This window comes from Delphinapterus leucas, chromosome 13 (genome assembly GCF_059928025.1).
Source record: "Delphinapterus leucas isolate spDelLeu-1000000601 "Yukka" chromosome 13, BTC_Dleu_Yukka2, whole genome shotgun sequence".
In the NCBI taxonomy this organism is placed as follows: domain Eukaryota; kingdom Metazoa; phylum Chordata; class Mammalia; order Artiodactyla; family Monodontidae; genus Delphinapterus; species Delphinapterus leucas.
Genome location: NC_143141.1, coordinates 92,259,602 through 92,280,369, shown reverse-complemented (window position 1 = coordinate 92,280,369; position 20,768 = coordinate 92,259,602). Strand labels below are relative to the sequence as shown.

Genomic DNA, 20,768 nt, shown 5'->3' with positions numbered 1-20,768 from the left:
ACCCCGGCTCCCGTAGGGCTCACTTCCGGTGTCTTCCTGATGAGTCATCAATGCGTTCCTCGCCGGCGGCCAATGGTGGCAGCGCCGGGCTTGTGCGCATGCCCACTTGGCTCCCATCCGGGCTCTCAGCTCCCAGGATCCGGAGATTGGGACCGCGAAGGGAGGACCGGCCTGGGGACTCCCGCAGGGAGGCGGGGGCGGAGCGAAGCCGGCCCGGCCCGGCTCGCAGTTACGGCCGCCCGGCGGCCTGCAGCTCGGGACCCTCCCTGCTCCATCGCCCCAGAGGGAATGGCTTCCCTGAGGCTGTGACGCTGTCGTTGGACGGCTGGGTGCCGGGACGCATGCTTTGTAGGCACTGTCGTTAAGTTCTTCGCTCCAGCCTTACGGCTAAGGCATCATTCTTACATTTTACAGATGGGCCACTGCAAATTTCAGTGACAGTTGAGGGCACAGAGAGGTTAAGTTGGGGGGCTAGGGTATGTGTCTGGTCTGTCAGACTTAGGTAGGCCGGGACCAGGATCCTTAAAGTCAGGGACCGGGCTAGTTCATATCTGCAGGCGCCAGGCGGTGTGTGTGGGGTGGCCAAGGGATCGCACTGCCAGGGCTGGGGTGATGCCTGGCATCGAACCACTGGCATTGTTTGGCAGCATTTGCCTCTGTAGGGAGCCTGGTGGGAAGATCCTGGGGTCATTGGATCTCCAAGGACTGTCATGCTGGAGAGGTTGCCCCGCTCAGGCAGTACTCCCAAAGTGCCTGCCTTGACATTAGGCAATGTCTTTGGCAGACAGGAATGACATTGCATGGAGTCCCAAAATCCCCATAGCTGAACCTCCTTCACTAACCTGGGTCCCATAGGTTTCCAGGACCATGCACCTCTCCTCCATCTGTGTGACCATTTAACTTTTCTCTCTTCCCTTAATCTTTGTTTCAAATAACGAGGTCTGGAATAGTATATGAAAAGATGTTTGATATCGCTAATCATCAGGGAAATGCAAATGAACCACAACGAGCTATCACCTCACACCTGTTAGAATGGTTGTCACCAAAAAGTTAAAAGTTAAGTGTTGGCAGGATTGGAGAAAAGGGAACCTTTGTACGCTGCTGGTGAGAATGTAAAAGGATACATCGACTATGGTAAACAGTATGGAGATTCCTCAAAAAATTAAAAATAGAGCTACCATATGATCTCATAATCCCACTTTTGAGATCCGAAGAAAATGAAATCCCTATCTTGAATAGATATCTGCACTCCATGTTCACTGCAGGATTATATTCAGTAGCTGAGACATGGAAACAACCTAAATGTGTGTGAGTGTGTGTGTGTGTATGCACACACTCAGCAAGGGCTCACTGCCTTATGCCCATAGAAGACAATACTATGGTACCAGCTTTTGAGAAAAGAATGATCTTTATTGTGAGGTTGACCAGTAAGGAAATGGGAGACAGGTCTCAAATCAGTCTCCCCAGTCCAAAGTTCGGGGTGAAATTTAAGGGGTTAGGGAAATTTCAAACTTGAAAGCTGATTGGTTAGCCTCAAATCAGTCCATATAAACTACCGGTGCTGCTGGAAGCCAGATTTTCCTTATTGAAAGATTTCTTGCCTCATAAAGGGCTCCAGTGACATTTCTATTTGAGTTCTGTAGTCTGAAGATTCTTTGGGGGTCATCCTGGAGACACGTGCAGTGCTGTCTGTAAAATAACTCAAGGTTTGATTAAGCAATTTAAGGAGAATAAGCAGTTTAAGCTGGTCAATGTTTTTTAACATGCTTTTTCATATATATAATGAAATATTATTCAACCTTAAAATGAAGGAGGTCCTGTCGTTTGTGACAACATGAATGAACCTAGAGGACATTGTGCTAAATGAAATAAGCCAGATACAGAAAGACAAACACAGTATGATTCCACATACATGTGGAATCTAAAAGAGAAAGTTGAAATCATTGTAACAGAGAGTAGAATGGCGATTACCAGAGGCTGAGGGGTGGGAGAAAGGGGAGATATTGATCAAAAAGTACAAACTTTCAATTATAAGATGAATAAGTTCTGGAGAGATAGTTAATAATAATGTATCCTATACTTGATAGCTAGTGGGAACATGCTATAAGGCACAGGAAGCTCAGCCCGGTGCTCTGTGATGACCTAGATGGGTGGGATGGTGGGAGGTCCAAGAGGGAGGGGATATATGTATACATACAGCTGACTCACTTCGTTGTACAGCAGAAACTAACAACATTGTAAAGCAATTATACTCCAATTTAAAAAAATATACTATAATTGAAATTTGTGGAGAGTAGATTTCAAGTGTTTTCACCACAAACACACAAAATGGGAAATAAGTGAGGTGATGAATAAGTTCATTAGTTCCACTGTGGTCATCATCTCACAATGTATAGATATATCAAAACATCACGTTGTACACGTTAAATATTTACGATTTTTATGTCAAAAATAAAATATTTTTTTACATCTTTATTGGAGTATAATTGCTTTACAATGGTGTGTTAGTTTCTGCTTTATGACAAAGGGAATCAGTTATACATATACGTATGTTCCCATATCTCTTCCCTCTTGCATCTCCCTCCCTCCCACCCTCCCTATCCCCCCCACTCTAGGTGGTCACAAAGCACCGAGCTGATCTCCTGTGCTATGCGGCTGCTTCCCACTAGCTATTTTATGTTTGGTAGTGTATATATGTCCATGCCACTCTCTCACTTTGTCACAGCTTACCCTTCCCCCTCGCCATATCCTCAAGTCCATTCTCTAGTAGGTCTGTGTCTTTATTCCTGTCTTATCCCTAGGTTCATGACATTTTTTTTTGTTAGATTCCATATATATGTTTTAGCATACAGTATTTGTCTTTCTCTTTCTGAGTTCACTCTGTATGACAGACTCTAGGTCCATCCACCTCACTACAAATAACTCAATTTCGTTTCTTTTTATGTGCCACATCTTCTTTATCCATTCATCCGATGATGGACACTTAGGTTAGATATCAAAACATCATGTTGTACCCCTTAAATATATACGATTTTTATTTGTCAAAAATAAAATATTTTAAATCATTAAAAAATAAGAATAAAGAATTGGCTGGGTCTGGTTTGCCTTAGTTGTGCTCCAGCGCCTAGCGCTGTGCCTGGTACTTAAGCTGGATAGGAATCCTTGGATGAACGAAGAGATCTGGGTGGTTACACCAGAAATCAAGGAAGCAGAGGCACAGACGTGGGCATCCTATTCACCGGCACCGTTTGCCTAAGATTAAGTTGCGGCGCTAAGGAATGCAGGATCTTCATACTGCTGTATTAAATCCACCCAGCTATTATTCGTATTCTTATTACCATTTTTATCGTTAATGTGGTTACACAGTAGTACAGATGCATGGCAGGAAAAGTTGAAAATACATATAGGCACAAAGACAAATCCCTGAAAATAAATGTTTCTAGGGTGATTTGGCTAGGAAAATAAAGAGCTTAACCATCTCCCTTCCAGCTGCCCCTCTGCCACAGTTTTGCTTGTCGCCTCTGAGGGTCACAACGATTTCCCTTCCCAGTCCCAGGGAAGGGCTGAACTCCCCCCGCGCATTCCCCGCCCCCGATTCCCACCTTGGGGCCCACACCCCGCCCACCAATGCATGAACCGGAAACGCTCCGGGCGCTTGTCTCCTGCACTGGGCATGCGCGGGAGCAGGCGCGCGCAGGCGCAGAAGCCGCAGGAGGCGCCAATTCCAGTCCCTCCTTCCCGGCTTCCTCTACACTTCTCCTTGCACCCTGGGTTACGGCTGTAGGTGACCCTTTCTCCAACCCCAGAGGGCCGGTGGCAGGTGAGGACAGGGCCCGGGCTGTAGGGAGGGGGTCGTGCTGTCCCTAACCGCAGCCCCGCCGGCCCTCAGACACAGTCCCCCGGGGGTCTTCTCTCCGCGTCTCCTCCCCGGAGTGTCCTCCCCGAGGTTCTTCGCCCCTGGTCTCTCCTCTCCGGGCGTGTCTTCTCCCCAGGGTTCTCTTCCCGGGAGTTCTTTTCCCCGGGCTTTCCTCCCCAGGGGTCTCCACCCCGGGGGTCTCCACCCCGGGGGTCTCTCCTCTCCGAGGGTGTTTCCTCCTCGGGGTCTCGTCTCTGTCCCTCCTCCCGCCAAGCCCAGGCTGGTCCTGCGGGGTCCGCAGCGCGGGCCTTCCCTTCCGGGGGCGGCCGTTGGCTGCACACCCCCGGAGCAGCCCCCAACGCTTGGCACCGAAAGCTGGGGAGGGGTCTGCGGCCCAGGTCCCAGCCGTGGACCTCAGTGACTTCTTAGTCCTGGTTTACTCTCCGGCAGGTGGACGTTCACAGTGACTCGCCCGACCAGACTCAGTATTTTGCGGGCAAAATGCGGTGGTTTGTGTAAAAGCATGTAAGTCTTGTAAATGTTGGCTGATTCCTTCCAGGACAGCATCCAGGACAGAGCTGACTGATAAGAGTGCATATACTGGGAAGATTTGAAAACACTTTTATTGTAAAAGAGCATAAGGCTCAAAGATGTGCTTTAAAATATGCCTGTTTCCCTCACCCTCATCCACAAAAGAGTTTGACCCCAATGAAACATTTCCTTGGACCTGCCATATCTCTTTATAGCTACTGGAAAACACTGTATTTAAATACTTCTTGTTTCTTTTCGTCAATTCAGAAGGTTGTACTGGGTGGCATACAGCGAGTTAGGGCCCCTGTGTGATGGGCTGGGAGAAGGGATTGAGGACTTCAAATAGGATAAAATTCACCAGTCCGCACATCCTGTGATTTCAGACAGGATCTTCACCGTTCCAAGACTGTGTTACCACTCTGCTTCGTCATCAAACTTATAATTACTGTGTTTATGTGCAGCTCATCACAGTTTAAAAAGTTCCTGTGCATCCGTTGCTATTTAATCTTCATTATCCCAGTTTACAGATGAGAAAGCCGAGGCTAAAGGATTAAATCATTTTCAAAGGTCACCTTATTTATCAGTGAAGCTAAGACTCAAGCAGTTACTCAGAGCGCTTTGTGCCTCCGCCTGTGGCTCTCAGTCACGACCTGTCTAGGAGCCTTACAAGGAGAGCAGAGGCAGAAAAACTGTTGGAATCCTGTCAGCATCAAGTATTGGTACTGTGGCTTTGGGCAAATCACTTGACTTTCTCTGCTGTATGATGGAGCTAATACTTTGTGAATTGATCCTAAGGATTAAATATGATAACTCATGTAAAATGCTTGATCTGTGGTGGGTGTTCTTTACGTGGGGCTTTTATAAATATGTGCTAATTAGATTCCTACCTCATGGCATAGTTCTTTCATGGAAATACAGTTTACATTATTGCAATCTGGTAAAAGATTTGTAATTGCAGAGTCTTATGTCCAGAAAGGGAGCCTGAACAGCAGTAATTTTCATTATTCTTAGTGAATTTAAATCACTTAAAGTTAGTACTTTAAAAATATTTTAAGGCATTAATTAAGTTCATTGTGCAAAGAACTCAACTGGACAAAGAGAAAATCCGATTTCTTTGCTAGCATTTTGGTGCTGACACAGGCTTAAAACCATGTCTATGATTTCATAAAATTCATTAAATCAATAGTAAGAGAAGCAAAGATTTATATCACATGCAAATCAAGAACAGATTCATATGCTTTTCCATTTTTAGATTATGAAATGTAAAGACTGCATGTAACATATATGGAAAACACAAAGTTCAAGTGCAGACCCGACGCCGTCTTCTGTCACTGCTGCTGCCAGCGGCTTAGACTCTCATGTGTCCCTCCCCCATCACACCTCCCCTTGCTGTCACTTCCAAGCTCCTCCCCAACTGAATTGGGTGTTATTATCACCTTGTTTTTGTGTTTGTATTCCTAAAATAGTATATTGTTTCATTTTCATGTTTTGAACTTTATATGGAAAATCATACTGTTTATTTTTCTACCGGTTCTGCGTGCAGAATTAGATGTGTGAGATTCAAACATTGTTGCATTCACTATAGGATGGCTCATTCGTTTTCACTACTGTTTAGTATTCCATTTTTGAATATACTGCTGTTTATTTATTATGGTACCTATGGGCAGTGGTTGTTTCCAGATTTTTTATTTTGGGGGCTTTGAAAAGGGGGCGGCATTTTGTTTCTATTTTCTGTTTGTGACGTTCATGGTCATAGCTTTTGGTGCCCATGTGCAGGAGTTCCTCCATGATACATAAGTAGTGGGACCATTTTTGTCTCAACCAGGACTCTTGAGAGTGAAAAGAGGTGCTTAATTTTACTGCAACCATGGGTGTAAAGTGGAATCATTCTAGAAAAATCAAGTTGTATGGCTGTTGAAGTCACAGGACACATGCTTGTGAAATGTGTATCCCTTTCACCTTGTTCAAATCTTTGTGCAAAATATTTTTCTGTTGGATCGTCTGTAATCCTATTGATTTGTAGGAATTTTTAATGTCATCTTGATATTATGAAGTCTGACAATATCAAGTGTAGGTGAATGTGTTGAACAAGAAGACTATTTACACACTGCTACTAAGTGTGTAAATTGGTACAACCACTTAGTAAAGCAATTTGGCGTTATCTGATAAAGAGGTGTATTCTCCATGAATGACCCACCGCACACGCTTAACTTTTAATAATGTCATGAAGGAGTTTTCACACGTACAGCAGGAGACATGTACAAGAATATTCATAACAGCACTGTCTGTAGATTCACAAACCTAACACCTCAAATATCCATCAACAGAAGAATAGATATTAGGCTGTGGAACCGTCACGCAGTAGAGCATCGTCAGCAAAGATGAGTGAATCACAGCTTCACCGCCACTTACAGGGTTGGGTCTTAGGTTAAAAGTGGGGAGGGGAAACTAAGGAAAAAACTGAGAAATCTAACATGTCTGAGGAAACAAACGTGGAAAATTAAGGAAAAACAAGGATGTGACAAATCTCAGAATATTAGCCCAGAAAAGGAGGGGAAGTAGGTGTTATAAACATTGTATCCACTCCAGTTTAGTAAAAGTTGTTTATAGAAAAGGGGCCTTCAGAAGAGTCAGGGAAAGGAGCAAGAACCTCCTAAGGTATTCCAGTGAAAGGAGTCAGAAAGCCGAGATGGAGCTCGCACCGCTGTCCCGTTCCATAGACAGCCCTCTTTCCTGGGGCCAGAGCGGCATGTGTGTCACAGTTACTTAGTTTCCTCTCTGTTATCTCCTTGAGAGCCAGTAATGTAGCCTTAATGTAGCTGGTGTCTGAGACACAGTGGCGCTCGGCGAGCAATGATCCCTGACTTGCAGGGCGTCTCAGCCCAGTCCTTTGGTGATGTTTCTGATAAATGTGTAGTTTCCATTCAGAAATTAAGGTAAACAATTTAATTTTTACTCTGGGCTGGGTAACATCTGTGTAAACAGTGTCACTAGGAAACAGGTGACATTGATTTTCTAAATTAGATTGGATTAGAAACAAGGTTACTGGAGAGAATCAAAACATAGTTACAGACTTAAGCATTGACTTGAAAGAGCGTTCCTCTTAGCTTTCTTCCTTTCAGAAGATGATTTCTTTAAAAACAAGAATTTTAGGTGAGTTGCTAAACGCAGAATTGCTTGTCAGAGTTTTATTCCTTGCCAAGCTGTTCTTCAGAAAGGTTGCATTCCCCTTGCCAATAAGTAAGTTTCCCTAAAATTCCCCAGAACTGTCACTTCTAAAAATCTTTGCCTATTTCACAGGTCACATTTTTTAAAATCATAGTTTCAATCTGGGTTTCTTTAATTATTGCTTAAGCAGTTGTTTCTTGCTGTAATGATCCAGTCCGCATAATGAATGGGTCTCGATAGTGATGAGTCTTCTTTTATTGCGTTGCCTGGTGAGAAGCCGCTCAAGGTCATCTGTGCACAGTCTTTCCTAGGTCCCCCCATTTTAGTCTGTCTTTCTCTGTATCTTGTAATACACACCAGTTAACCTGGCAGTGACTTCTGCTTACTTTAAGAGTCGACTTTTCTCCACTTTTCCCTGCATATAAAGAAAGTATCTGTGTGATTTTGCCAGTTTTGATATTCTTCACCTTCTCCTGTAATTGTATGTATTGGACCTTATGTCATACAGTTTTTCACAGGTGTCCGTTAACGTAGTAACGGGGCATCTGGCATTAGCATCTGCACTGTTTTTATTCCGAGAAGGGCCCGGTTAACCAGCAGTAGTTCCTGGCATCTCCCGGGCACTGTGTGGGCGCGGGGTACTTGAGTCCTCAGGGGCTTAGTCAGGGGCCCTGCTTCCATTCCTGGTCAGATGAGTCCCATCACTTCTCTGGTTCTTAGTGTCCTCATCTGTATTTTAGGGCAGCCGATGCCTGTCTCGTCTGGCTGTTGCAAAGGTTAAACAAAGTCATTGCCGTTCCGTGGTCTTCCTGCTTAGTCTTCGTGTCCTGCCTGGGGAGGACCAGGGAAGAGCCTTACACATTGGGGTTCGTCCACTCTGATGTTCCTGAGGCAGCCTCCCGTTGGAGCTGTGAAACATTACAAGTAAAGGGGCTTTCGTTCCTTTTCATTGTATTTTTGACTTATTTATAGCTAATAATTATTAAGTGAATATGTAGTAAATGGGGAATTAGTAACTGACTATGCTGGTCAAGAAACTTCTCCAAAATGTTTAACTTTGAACCTACTTTAAAGTAATCTTGCTTTTGGATCTCAGGGTGGTCCAGGCTATAAAAGGGAAAGAGAGCTAATTTGGAATACTGTGATGAAAGTGTTGACAGAGAAAAAAGTAATCTTATCTAGAGACCAGCTGAGTATAGTTAACTTTTTTGTTTTTTTCTCTTTTGATACAATTTTTAAAGGTTACAGTCCATTTACAGTTCTTACAAAATATTGGCTATACTCCTCGTGTTGTGCAATACATCCTTGTAGCCTGTCTCATAGCCAGTGGTTTGTACCTCTCACTCCCCCACCTCTGTATTGCCTCTCCCACTCCCTGCTGGTAGCCACTAGTTTGTTCTCTGTACCTATGAGTCTGCTTCTTTTTTTGTTATATTCACTTGTTTGTTGTATTTTTTAGATTCAACAAATAAGTGACATCATACAGTATTTGCCATTCTCTGAGTTATTTCACTTGGCATAATGCCCTCCAAGTCCATCCATGTTGTTTCAAATAGAAAATTTTTGTTCTTTTTTATGGCTGAGTAGTATTCCATTGTGTGTACGTGTGTGTGTGTGTGTGTGTATACACACATACATACATACCACATCTTCTTTATCCATTGATCTGTTGAAGGACATTTAGGCTGCTTCCATATCTTAGCAATTGTAAATAATGCTGCTATGAACATTGGGGTACATGTATCTTTTTGAATTAGTGTTTTTTCTTTTTTTGAATATATACCCAGGAGTGGAATTGCTGGCTCATATGGCAGTTCTATTTTTAATTTTTTGTGAAACCTCCATACTGTTCCCCACAGTGGCTGCACCAACTTACATTCCCACCAGCAGTGCAGGAGGGCTCCCTTTTCTCCACACCCTCGCCAACATTTTTTGTGTTCTTTTTGATGATAGCCGTTCTGACAGGTGTAAGGTAGTATCTCACACATTGATGATTAGCGATGTTGAGCATCTTTTCATGTGCCTGTTGGCCATCTGCATTTCCTCTTTGGAAAAATGTCTGTTTGGTTCTTCTGCCCATTTTTCAGTTGGGTTGTTTGATTTTTTGATGTTGAGTTGTATGAACTGTTTATATATGTTGGATATTAATCCCTTATCAGTCATATCATTTGCAAATATTTTCTCCCATTCAGTTGGTTGTCTTTTCCTTTTGTCAAGGTTTCCTTTGCTGTGCAAAAACTTTTAAGTTTAGTTATTTTTTATTTTTGCTTTTTTTTCCTTTGCCTTACAAGACAGATCCAAAAACCTATTGCTGCGATTTGTGTCAAATAGTGTTCTGCCTGTGTTTTTCTCTAGGAGTTTTATAGTATCCAGTCTTACATTTAGGTCTTCAATCTACTTTGAGTTTATTTTTGTATATGTTGTTACTATAGGCTGAAGTAGTCTTGTCTTGGGAAGGCTTGAGGGCAGAGGTGGAACTTCAGCTGCGTCTTAAAGAATGAGTAGGGTTTAAAAGGCTGAGACCTCACACCCATTAGGATGACTACTGTCAAAAAGACAGAAAATTAGCTAGTGCTAGTGAGGATGTGGAGAAATGGGAACCGTTGTGCACTCTTGGTGGGGATGTAAAATGGTGTAACTAATGGAAGATAGTTTGGGTAGTTCTTCACAAGATTAAAAATAGAACTGCCACATGAATGATCCAGGAATCCCACTTCTGGGTTTTTACCCGAAAGAGTGGAAAGCAGGGTCTCGAAGAGATATTTGTACACCCATGTTCACAGCAGCAGTATTCATAGTAGTCAAAAGATGGAAGTAATCTAAGTGTTCATCAATAGATAAATGGATAAACATAGTATGTACATACAATGGGATATTAACTCGGCCTTAAAAATAAGGAAATTCTGGGACTTCCCTGGTGGTCTAGTGGTAAAGAATCCACCTTACAATGCAGGGTTCGTAGGTTTCGTCCCTGGTCAGGGAACTGAGATCCCACATGCTGTGGGGCAACTAAGCCTGCACACCGCAACTACTGAGCTCACGCACCTCAACTACTGAGCTCACGCACCTCAGCTAGAGCCCGCGTGCCACAACTACAGAGCCCACGCGCCCTGGAGCCTGCACGCCACAACTAGAGAGAGAAAACCCACACACCACAACTAGAGAGAAGCCCGCGCGCCGCACTGAAGAGCCTGCACGCCGCAACTAAGACCTGACACAGCAGAAAATAAATAAAAAATAATAATAAATCGTTTTTAAAAAATAAGGAAATTCTGACATATGCAATAACATGGGTGAACCTTGAGGACATTGTGCTCAGTGAAATAAGCCAAACACAAAAGGACAAATACCACGTCCTTCCACAAATACCATATTTAGGGTCCCTCCCTAGCGTAGTCAGATTCATAGAGACAGACAAGAGAATGGTGGCTGCCAGGGGCTGGGGGAGCGGGAGATGGGGAGTTAGTGTTTATTGTATTATTTATTTCAGTTTTGCAGGATGAGAAGAGTTCTGGAGATGGGTGGTGGTGATGGTCGCACAACAAACTGAACGTACTCAATACCACTGAACTGCACACTTCGCAGTGATTGCGGTGGTAGATTTTATGTGATGTGTCTTTTACCACAAAAATAAATAAATGGCTGGAGAAATGGAGGCTATTGAATTTTAAACCATTTGAATATATAGCTGATAAACTGATAAACATTTTTAGCCGACTTTTATTTTTTAAAGCAGTTTTAGATTCCCTGCAAAATTGAGAGGAAGGTGCAAAGGCTTCTCATCTCCCTGCTGCCCCGACACAGGCAGAGCCTCCCGCATTATCCACATCCCCGCCAGATGGTGCGCTGGTTACAACTGATGGGCCTGTGTTGACACATCATAATCACCCAAAGTTCACAGTCTACGTTGTCTCTCTCTTGGTGTGGTACATTCTATGCATTTGAACAAATGTATATAATGATGTGTATCCACCATTACAAGGACACGAATTCACCATTTTTATAAATTCAAAAACAATTTCAGTAAGATAAAATCATCGTAATAGTAACTGAGATATGAGCTGATGAGGTTGATGTGTATTTGTCTTTGTTTCAGGTGACCATGGAGAGTGCTAAAGGTGCCGAGCAGCATGCGCCCGAGCAGAGTGGCCCAGCCGAGGGGCCAGCCCAGAGCATGGCTCCGCAAGGGCCCCAGGAAGACCAGCGGCAGCTCCTCTATCATGAGGAAACTATTGATCTCGGTGGAGACGAGTTTGGGTCAGAAGACTCGAATAACTTAGTGGACAAGCTCGACGAGCCCATGATGGAGAGCGTCCTCATCTCTGATTCCCCAAACAACAGCGAGGATGGCGCGGGGGACCTGGGTTGTTTGCAGGATGTCGTGGAGACTGTAGAAGGCGGCACAGATCACAGACGGGAAAGCGTCGTAGATGAAGAAGCGCTGGACGCTCTGAGTGATGATGGTGAAAGTGAGGGACAGGACACACCTAAAGACGTCTCGGACATGACCCCCGACAGCAGAGCATCGTTGAAGGAAGACCCAGAGCAAGAGGAGGTGAAAGACCTGCCCACCTTTGAGCACGAGGGTGCAGAGGACTTGGGCCCAGGGGACATGAGGGTGCCCGCAGCGGGGCCGGCATCAGGACTGTCCCCCCGGCAGCCGGCCCCCAAAGACGAGCCGGTGCCCATGTGCACCATCTTCAGCCAGCCGCCGCCCGCCGGCTCCCAGCCCCGGGTCCTGCGCGACGGCTTCGAGTCCCAGATGGTGAAATCGCCTAGTTTCAGCGGCGTGAGCGAAGCGGCCGCCAGGACCCCTCCTCAGGTGGTCCAGCCGAGCCCTAGCCTGAGCAAATTTTTTGGCGATACAACCAGCACTAACTCCTTGGCCTCGGACTTCTTTGATTCCTTCACAACCTCCACCTTCATCTCTGTCAGTAATCCCAACGCCAGCCCCTCGATTCCTGAAAGCTTGTCTTCACTCGCCGCTACCCCAGTGGGGGAAGACTCCCTGGGTTCTGCTGACCCTTCTTACTCCCCAGGGACGGAAAGATCAGAGTCAGGTGTTTCCACAGCTTCTCTGGAAATTCCTCAGTCTCCAAAACCGTTTTCACAGATCCAGGCTGTGTTTGCCGGGAGCGAGGACCCCTTTGCCACCGCCCTGAGCATGAGCGAGATGGACCGGAGAAACGACGCCTGGATTCCCGGGGAGGCGACCAGGAACGTGCTGATTTCAGTCACCACCCAGCAGTGCAGCACGGTGTTCGTGGGCAAGGAGGACCTCACCATGCCGGGCCTCAAGTTCGACAACATCCAGGTGAGAGCACAGGGGCTTTAGAGCGAACGTGGGCTGCTGGATGCTTCTCAGCAGAACTGGTGATTCTGTGTCCACAGCTCATTGCTTTTCATCTGTTTGTGTTTCATGTATATCCATGTGTAAAAAACCTTTCAAGGATTGAAAAACCCTTATTTTTCAGCAGTTCCAAAGATTCTGATTGCGGGAATCTTTATGATGTCACTAGGTAGTTTGGAACCCTGCTGATTTCTCTGATATAATGTGGTTTAGGTACTAATCAGAGTCTTAGAAATAAGTACTAACAAGGTATTTGCATCACAGTTCTCCGAAGTAGTTCTGAACTTTGCGAGATCAGTTTATTTATGACATTTGAGCTCTAGTAAATGATAAATCCCCGTTCCTCTTTTTAGATATGGAAAACTATATCTGCAGTACATATAATGTGCTTGATGTAGAAAGAGTTCTTATAGATTCGGTAAAAAAAAAAAATACGAATGGCCCCTCAAAATAATAAATCATAAAAATATATAAATATTACATACAGTAAATAGCAATATTAAAAAGTTCAATCTTACCAGTAATCAAAGGTGATAAAGTTATTTTCATTTTCTGTTGTCTAAGTTATTTATAATTATTCCATGTTTGTTAGAATGTGAGAAAATAGCCTGCTTAAGCAGCCCTGGTGGGACTGATCATTTGGTACAAACTTTCTTAAGTAAAGTTGTAAAACGCACGTCCAAACACGCATATCCTTTGACCCAGAAATCCCACCCTTAGGAATTATTTGTAAGGAAATAATCTCACTGATGTACAAATACCCAGCTTTTGGGCTGCCCATCAGAGTGAGGTTTATAATTGCAAAGAACCTGAAACCATCTGAAAGTCCATTATCAAAAGGCTGGCTGAATACATTTGACACATCTTGTTTTTTCAGTGGAATGTTTACGTAGGTATTAAAAATGATGTTATATTGAAATAAATATTTTTTTCGTGAAAAAAAGAAAAAATAAAAATGATGTTATAGCAAAATACTTAATGAGGTTCGTATTTTATGAGATGGCATGTAGCTTGCCTTACATGATAATGTTTTTGTAGGTATGTGTGTACATCCACGTGAGGTTAGCTCAGTTGCATGTCAGGTGTAGTTTGTCCCGCCCGGGTTGCAGGTGGGATCAGCAGTGTCTGTGCCACATGAGGTCCTGCATGGGTCTCTCCTCTGGGAACTGAAGGAGGACCCTGCGGTCCTCAGCAGGCCCTCCCGGGGGAAGGAGCCCCCCTTCCCACACACTCGGCAGGGTCAGAAAGCCCGGTGCAGGCAGTGGAGCCCTGAGCCCCGTGAGGCCGAATCCCATAAGAAGCAGAGTGGCTGCTGGAGAAGTGAGGCCAGTTGGCTGTTTTTCTCAGTAACTGAAGTGAAAGCCTGCAGGTTCCAGATATTTTGCACGTCCGTCTCTACAGCATATTTGTTCACTAAGCGCATCTTCCTCGTGGGCTTGCTGACCACCAGGCACTGTCCTCAGCCCCCTTCTCCACCCTCTCAAGCAGAATGTACTGAACATGAATTTACCTTCACAGGGTCTTTTCAGTGAATCACAGCTATGGACTCTGATTTCAGGGATATTTGATGTTCAGGATTTGATGACTTAACCCAGTGGTTCCGCACAGGGTGCTGAGGCCCAGGGCTCCTAGGGTGCATTTAGAACCATGTAGAGGTATGTCACTGTGGTCGCCTAAAGGGCTGGGCTGAGCACATGAGCTTTCATGGACAGGGCTGGGGATGCTGAATGCCCCGGGGTGGCTGGGTCGTCTCCTGCAGTGAAGCATGTTGGTCGTTCTTGAGTTAGGAACACAAAGTGCTGATGTTCGTTCCTAGTTTAACCCAGATTGAATCAGGCATGGAGGCCCTTTCTACCAGTGAAAAGCACGGGTTCTGTGATAGCTCCTCTGCAGCTTTGAAGCTTCCAGGTGGCCACTGTGAAATAAGCAGGGCATTGGGTGATCAGCCAGGGTCGGGGCGCCCACTGCATGGGCAGGACCCACACTAGCGGCCAGCCAGGAGACAGCGTGTTTCCTTTCTGCTTCCTTTAAATCTGAAGGCAATGTCTTCCGTACCTCTTGCAATTCACAGTGATTGTTTTGGAAACCTCATGGTAAACTGAAATATGAATTGAGAATAGTTCCTAAAATGTCTTTGACTTTCCCATAGAACAAATGTGCTGGTTGTTTCTTCACCTGTGTCTCTTCAGTTGTATACTATCCTTCAAATAACTTTTCATTCCCAGGATAGAAAAGAAAAACTGTGTGGTTTACCTTGGAGATGCTGTGTTTATTTGCCAGAGGACTTAAGATCGGGGTAGAACACATCTATTAACTCACTGTGCACACCAAGCTTGTAAGAGGTCAACCAAGCATTTGTTGGATTTACCTGTTCACAAGTTTCTCCCTATGCCACTGTAACTGTTGCAGCATTGTTCTAAGTCAGCTTTCTGAAACACCTCGAAATTTTTCCAAATTGCTCACCTGTTGGTGCCTAATTAAAAATTCCTTCCTATGGGATAAAATTTTGGGGGAAAATTGTTAAATTGTTTCCTTATGAAGTGACTTCTATAGCAGTCTGAGTTAAGTTAGAGGCCATGAAGGTGAGCATGTAACACTTCATCCAACCATATAGCATCAAAAGAGGAATGTCGGCATTTTTAACTAATTAGAGTCTTAGATGGCCTGTGTTCTTAAAGAGATAAATGGAAAGTTTGTGGGGAAATGATCGTTCAGAAATTTTCAGAACCAGTGAAGAATGGAAGTTGGAGAATATTTGTATGAAGCTTGTTCAGTAAGGAGAGAGAGAGGGGGAGTAAAGGAGGGAGAGGGAGAGAGACAGAAGAGATAAGTAAACTAGAAGCAGCAGAATGTCAGTGGTAAAGGTAGTAAGATCGTGAAGGGAAGATAGTAGGGTGGGAACTCAGAATGCTGTGGCCTTGCTGGTGGATCTGGAAACCCAACGTCCAGACTTGAGACTGGGCCTTTCCACCACCCTGTCTGATTCTGCCCCCTGATTCTTTCCTTCCCCTCGCTCTTCCTACAATTTGGATTTGACGGGAATCCCATCAGGGAAGCCCACAGTTTGTGAAAACCCCTTTCCTGGGCCATGCTAAGTCCCTGTGTTGGAAACCTACGGATGGCCGAAGACGTACCTGTTCCTGCAGGTCTGCTAGCTACGAATTCTCTCCTCTTTAAGTCTGAAGAAATTTCATCTTCACTCTCAAAGCTCTTTTTGCTGGAAATGCAGTGTGTTTACAACACGTAGACTTGGAGGTTGACTCAGCTTTATTCCTTTCAGCACTTTGAAGGTGTCCTTCCATATCTTCCAGTTGGTATTGTTGCTGATTGAAGTCTGTAGTAATTTTTATCTTTGCTCTTCTGTACCTAGTGTATATGTTTTCCTCTGGTTGGTTTTAAGATTTTATCACTGGTTTTCAGCAGTTTGATTCTGATGTGCCTTCCCATGGTTTTCTTTTATGTTTATCTTGCTTAGGTTTCATTCACCCTGTTGGATTTGTGGCTCTATTATTTTCATCAATTTTGGAACATTTTTGGTCATTACTTCTTCAGTTAGCTCTTCTGTTTTTCACTCTCTCCTCTGCTTCTGGGAACTCCAGTTTCACATATTACTTGATATTACTAATGAGGTCATTAAAGATCTGTTTCTGTTTTTGTTTTCAATCATTTTTCTCTTTGTACTTAAGTTTGGGGTTCTGTCATTCTGTCCTTCAGTTTGTTCATCTTTCCTTCTGCACTTTGTAGCTTGCCGCTGATGCTAGTCAGTAAATTTTTCGTATTTTTTGTCTCTATAATTTCCTTTTAGTTCCTTTCTATATATTTTTCTCTCCTCATTCTGTTCAAGTTTTACTTTAGATCTTTGAGCACATTTATAATAGCTGTTGCGCAGTTCTATTCTGAAAATCCCATCAGTGCTGTAATTTCAGAGTCTATTTGTATGTACTTTTTCTTTTGGTCGTGAGTCACGTGTGCCTGTGTTTTCACATGTCTAGTGATTTTTTATCAGAGGGTGGATATTGTGGATTTCCTAATGTTGAGTGTCTATATTTTGTCATCTTCCTTCAAAAAGACTTGTATTTTGTTCTAGCCAGCAGATTCATTTGATCCTTTTCAGGTTTATTTTTTAGCTTCTCAGGGTGAGTTTAGAGTAGCTTGCATACTTGGGTGACCTTTCTGACGCCTGTACCGAGTGCCTGTGTGTCCAAGAGCGCTCTGCAGTGGTCGCCTGGACTGGACATCTCAGCCCCAAGTGAGCTCACAGCCCTGTCCCGGCTCCCCGTCCACCCTTCGCACGCACCGTTTACCACTCAGTGGTACCCTCGCGGGCCCACGTGGCTTTCCAGCCCTGCTCTTTGTACGGTTCCATCCTGTCCGGTGCTCTGACTGCCAGGTCCGGCCAGCTGCCCTCCAGCTCCCAGCCAGTCCCCGCTCGGCGAGTTCCCTGTGCTCGGTGTGACCCCCGCACCACTGCGTCCACAGCTGCCTTTGGGTTCAAGAGCTCAACTCCTCGTCTACCCTTGTCTCAGATCACATCCTTCTCTGTGTCGGAAGACACTTGTTGTGTGTGTGTTTTCCATGTTCTAGTTGTTTACATTAGGACGATAAGCCCAGGCTGGGTCACTCTGTGACGGACAGAAGCAGAAGTTGCTGCCGCTGAGTTTGTTCGCCGCATTCACAGGTGGGCCTCGCTCCCCTTTCTTAGGTTCCTGATGTGAAGGATGCTGACCTGTGTTGAACGTGTGTGTGAGATAGGGAAGGTCTGGAGTGGCCAGTGCAAGCCGTTTTGCAGCCGTCCTAAAGCTGACGTATCAGTGAACAGCTTCCCTTCAATACTGATTTGTTCAGGGCCCCCTGCGAAAGGGGTTTAGATCTGTTTTTGTCTTTACAGCTTAGTTAAGATACAATTCGCATACCATGTAACTCACACACCTAATTTACAATTCAGTGGTGTTTAGATTGTTGACAGAGTTGTGCGGCCATCACCACATCAATTTGTGGAACGTTTTCATCACCCCAGCGGGAAGCCCCAGACCTCCTTGCTTTCAGTCCCCACGCCTTCACCCCACCCCAGCACCAGGCAACCACTGACCCGCTTTCCGTCTCTCTGGATTCTCCTCTCTGGACACTTGATACAGATGAATCACACGACACGTGGTCTGTCATGACTGGCTTCTCTCATGGAGACATGTTCAAGAGTCATCCGAATTGTAGCATGTGTCAGTGCACCACTCCTTTCTGTTGTCAGATACGGTTGACCTTGAACGACACGGTTTGAACTATGCTGGCCCACTGACTGCTGGGTTACATAGTAAACCTGCGGTTAACACTTTGAGGAACATCCCAGCTGTCTTCCAGAGCGGCTGCACCGTCTTACATTCCACCAGCGGCGTATGCGGGTTCCGATGTCTCCACAACCTCGAGTTTGGAGTTTGTTTTGTTTCTGTTTGTTGGGATGTCGTCTTTTTGGGCAGTTTCACTACCCCGGGACTAAGAGGACAGAGCCCTCCCGGGAGGAGCAGCCGTGTTTCTCATTGGTGCCCAGGCAGAGCGCCGGGCGAGGCTAGGCCACTGTCCTTTCAGCACCACTGCCTGTGACCGGGTGTGTCGTCAGGCTTCCTGACAGTAAAGCCCGAGGCCCGTGCTCTGGGAGTCAGCTGCTCTGGGTTTTGCTTTGACTTCATCCATTAAAACTTAGAAGGCACTGCTGAAGCCGTTCCCACGCTGCAGCGGGGGAGGCCCTCTGCAAGCTGAGATCCAGCACCTGACTCGTTCACGCTCAGTCTCCCCACGCTCCCCTGCCCTGGGTGCCCTCCCCTGAAGATTTGCTGATTGGAAGGGGTCCCTGGGGTTCTAGGTGGATCCCACCCCGCATAGCTCACAAGACATCCTGCGGAGGAAGCTTGCTCCCCTCGCTCCAGTGAGCATGAAGGGTCTGCGGCAAAGGCGCTGTGACCCCCGTGTCAGAACTGCCTTCAGCTGAGTGACACGGCGAGAGCCAGTCCATGTTAGGGCGTTTTGTCGCGTCTTTGGGCTTTCAGAGGTGAGATGATTGTCAGTTCTACATACGCTCGTGTCTCAGGAACTTCCCTGATAACTCAGGTGTTAATTAACAGAGAATTTTAAAGGGCAGGAGATTTTCGCAGTGTGGTCCTATTAACTGAGATGGTTGCAATGATGGAGAAGTTAGATGGGTCTTCCCTCGGCGGCATGAAGATGTGATTTTGCCCTTTCCTGGTTCGCAGTTCCTCTGGCTCAGATAAAGCTCCTTGTCTGATAGGAGTTACATTTGTGCAAAGCTTTATGGAGCCATATGGCTGAGTTCTTTTTATTCCGCCCTTTAATTATCCCTCCTAGATCAGTTAGCCACTTCTGTGGTTCTGGCATCTGAAGTATTTCACCTTACCCTCTGAAAGCAAAAAAATCATAGAACTGCAGCTTCTAGATCTCTGCCCCTGTGTAAGACGTGCGGCTTGGTCTCTGAGCACCTGGGCCTCCGTCCTGGCTCCTCCCAGGTTCCTCCTGGGTCACTTGGCCATGGATGATCCCTTTTCCCCTGGCCTCGCCCATCTGTCCACCTGTACGGTCACTCAGCCCAGGTGCAGGCGGGTCTAACCCGAGGCTTGGGCTGAGAGAGCCCCTGTGTGGAGGCTGGTGTGGGCCTTTCCGGAGCAGCCCGCTCCCCGAGCGGAGGGCCCGGCAGAGGGAGGGACCCCTGCTCTCCTTGGGCTCAGGAGAGACGCAGCCCTGGGCGGAAGGCAGTGCCCTGGGCCACCACTAACTACTCTAGCCAGGCCCTAGGGGCTCCCGGGGGCCCAGGCCGGCCGGCAGCTTGGCGGGATGCGGGCAGAGGGCGCTCAGGCCTGCCCGCCCCAGCCTGGGTCCCACTGTGCACGCCGCTTCTCCCAGGGGCGGTGTCGCTCACGCCCCCCGTGCCCCGCGCCTCCGGCCCCCCGCCTGGCTTGCTGTGCCCCTTACATAAGCCTGGTACAGGCGCTGGTGCTTCACTGCTTCCTCTCCAAAAGAAAGAGCCATTCTAAACTGCACATTTTATTAAAGATCGTGATACCTTAGCGTCTGGTTTATTGAAGTTTGACTCTGCTGTAACCACATTTTGACCTCCATACACCAATGGAGAAAAAGTAAATTTTGGTTATGGCTATGGGTTCTGATTAGCTGAGTTTAATTAACATTTTATTGTCCTGACCTGTTTTTCTTATATTCTTTCAAGGGAGATGCAGTTAAAGACTTAATGCTTCGCTTCCTGGGTGAAAAAGCTGCAGCAAAGAGACAGGTCTTAAACGCCAACTCGGTAGAACAGTCTTTTGTTGGATTGAAACAGCTCATTGTAAGTAACAATGTATTTGATTTTCTGTGTGTGTGTTTTTTTTTTGATAAGTCCTGCTTCCCTTCATAATATTTAACCTCCAGTTAATTACTTTGAGTATTTTATCCTAAGCCCTTGCACCTAAATAGTATTTTGTTGGATTAGGTAACCAGTCCTGTGCAGCAAAGAGCATCATGTTAACGTACTTGTTACTTTTTAAGTCCAATTTTTAAAAAGCATGATTTCAAATGATCAAATTACTTGAAGCAGTATATACTTTGATTAAATATGCTTCATCAAAAATAACTAGAGTGAAATAATTTTATGTTGATTTTCTTAAAATACTCTGTTTTCTCCACTTGGCATAGAAGGTTTATTATTAAATGAGTGGATTCCCCAGAAATGCGCACAAAAGCCTTTCTTTATTCATTAACAGGAGTGAGTGCAAACACCAGACAGAGACGCTGTTCTGAAATAGGAAACTCTGACTGCAGGCGTTTTAAGCTGGGCGGGGCAGATGCTTCTGGTGGCCTGTGAGC

The 20,768-nt window shown here is 45.5% G+C and overlaps 1 protein-coding gene across 4 annotated transcripts in view; it reads left to right on the top strand.

Annotated features, from left to right (window-relative positions):
• The first annotated feature begins 3,714 nt into the window (after positions 1-3,714).
• TRAPPC12 (trafficking protein particle complex subunit 12) overlaps positions 3,715-20,768 on the top strand; it is a 64,748-nt gene continuing 47,694 nt past the window's right edge. For 2 of the 4 annotated variants that reach the window (XR_016395561.1, XM_022561487.2), the window contains exons 1-3: positions 3,715-3,820; positions 11,652-12,869; positions 20,134-20,250. Coding sequence is in view for 3 of the 4 variants with exons in the window: in XM_022561487.2 (XP_022417195.1) it covers positions 11,658-12,869; positions 20,134-20,250 (1,329 nt within the window). In the remaining variant the exon portion in view is untranslated. Of the gene's footprint in view, positions 3,821-4,309; positions 4,382-8,335; positions 8,480-11,651; positions 12,870-20,133; positions 20,251-20,768 lie in introns of those variants that run through there. The other 2 variants (XM_022561489.3, XM_089923488.1) reach the window with 2 other exon arrangements.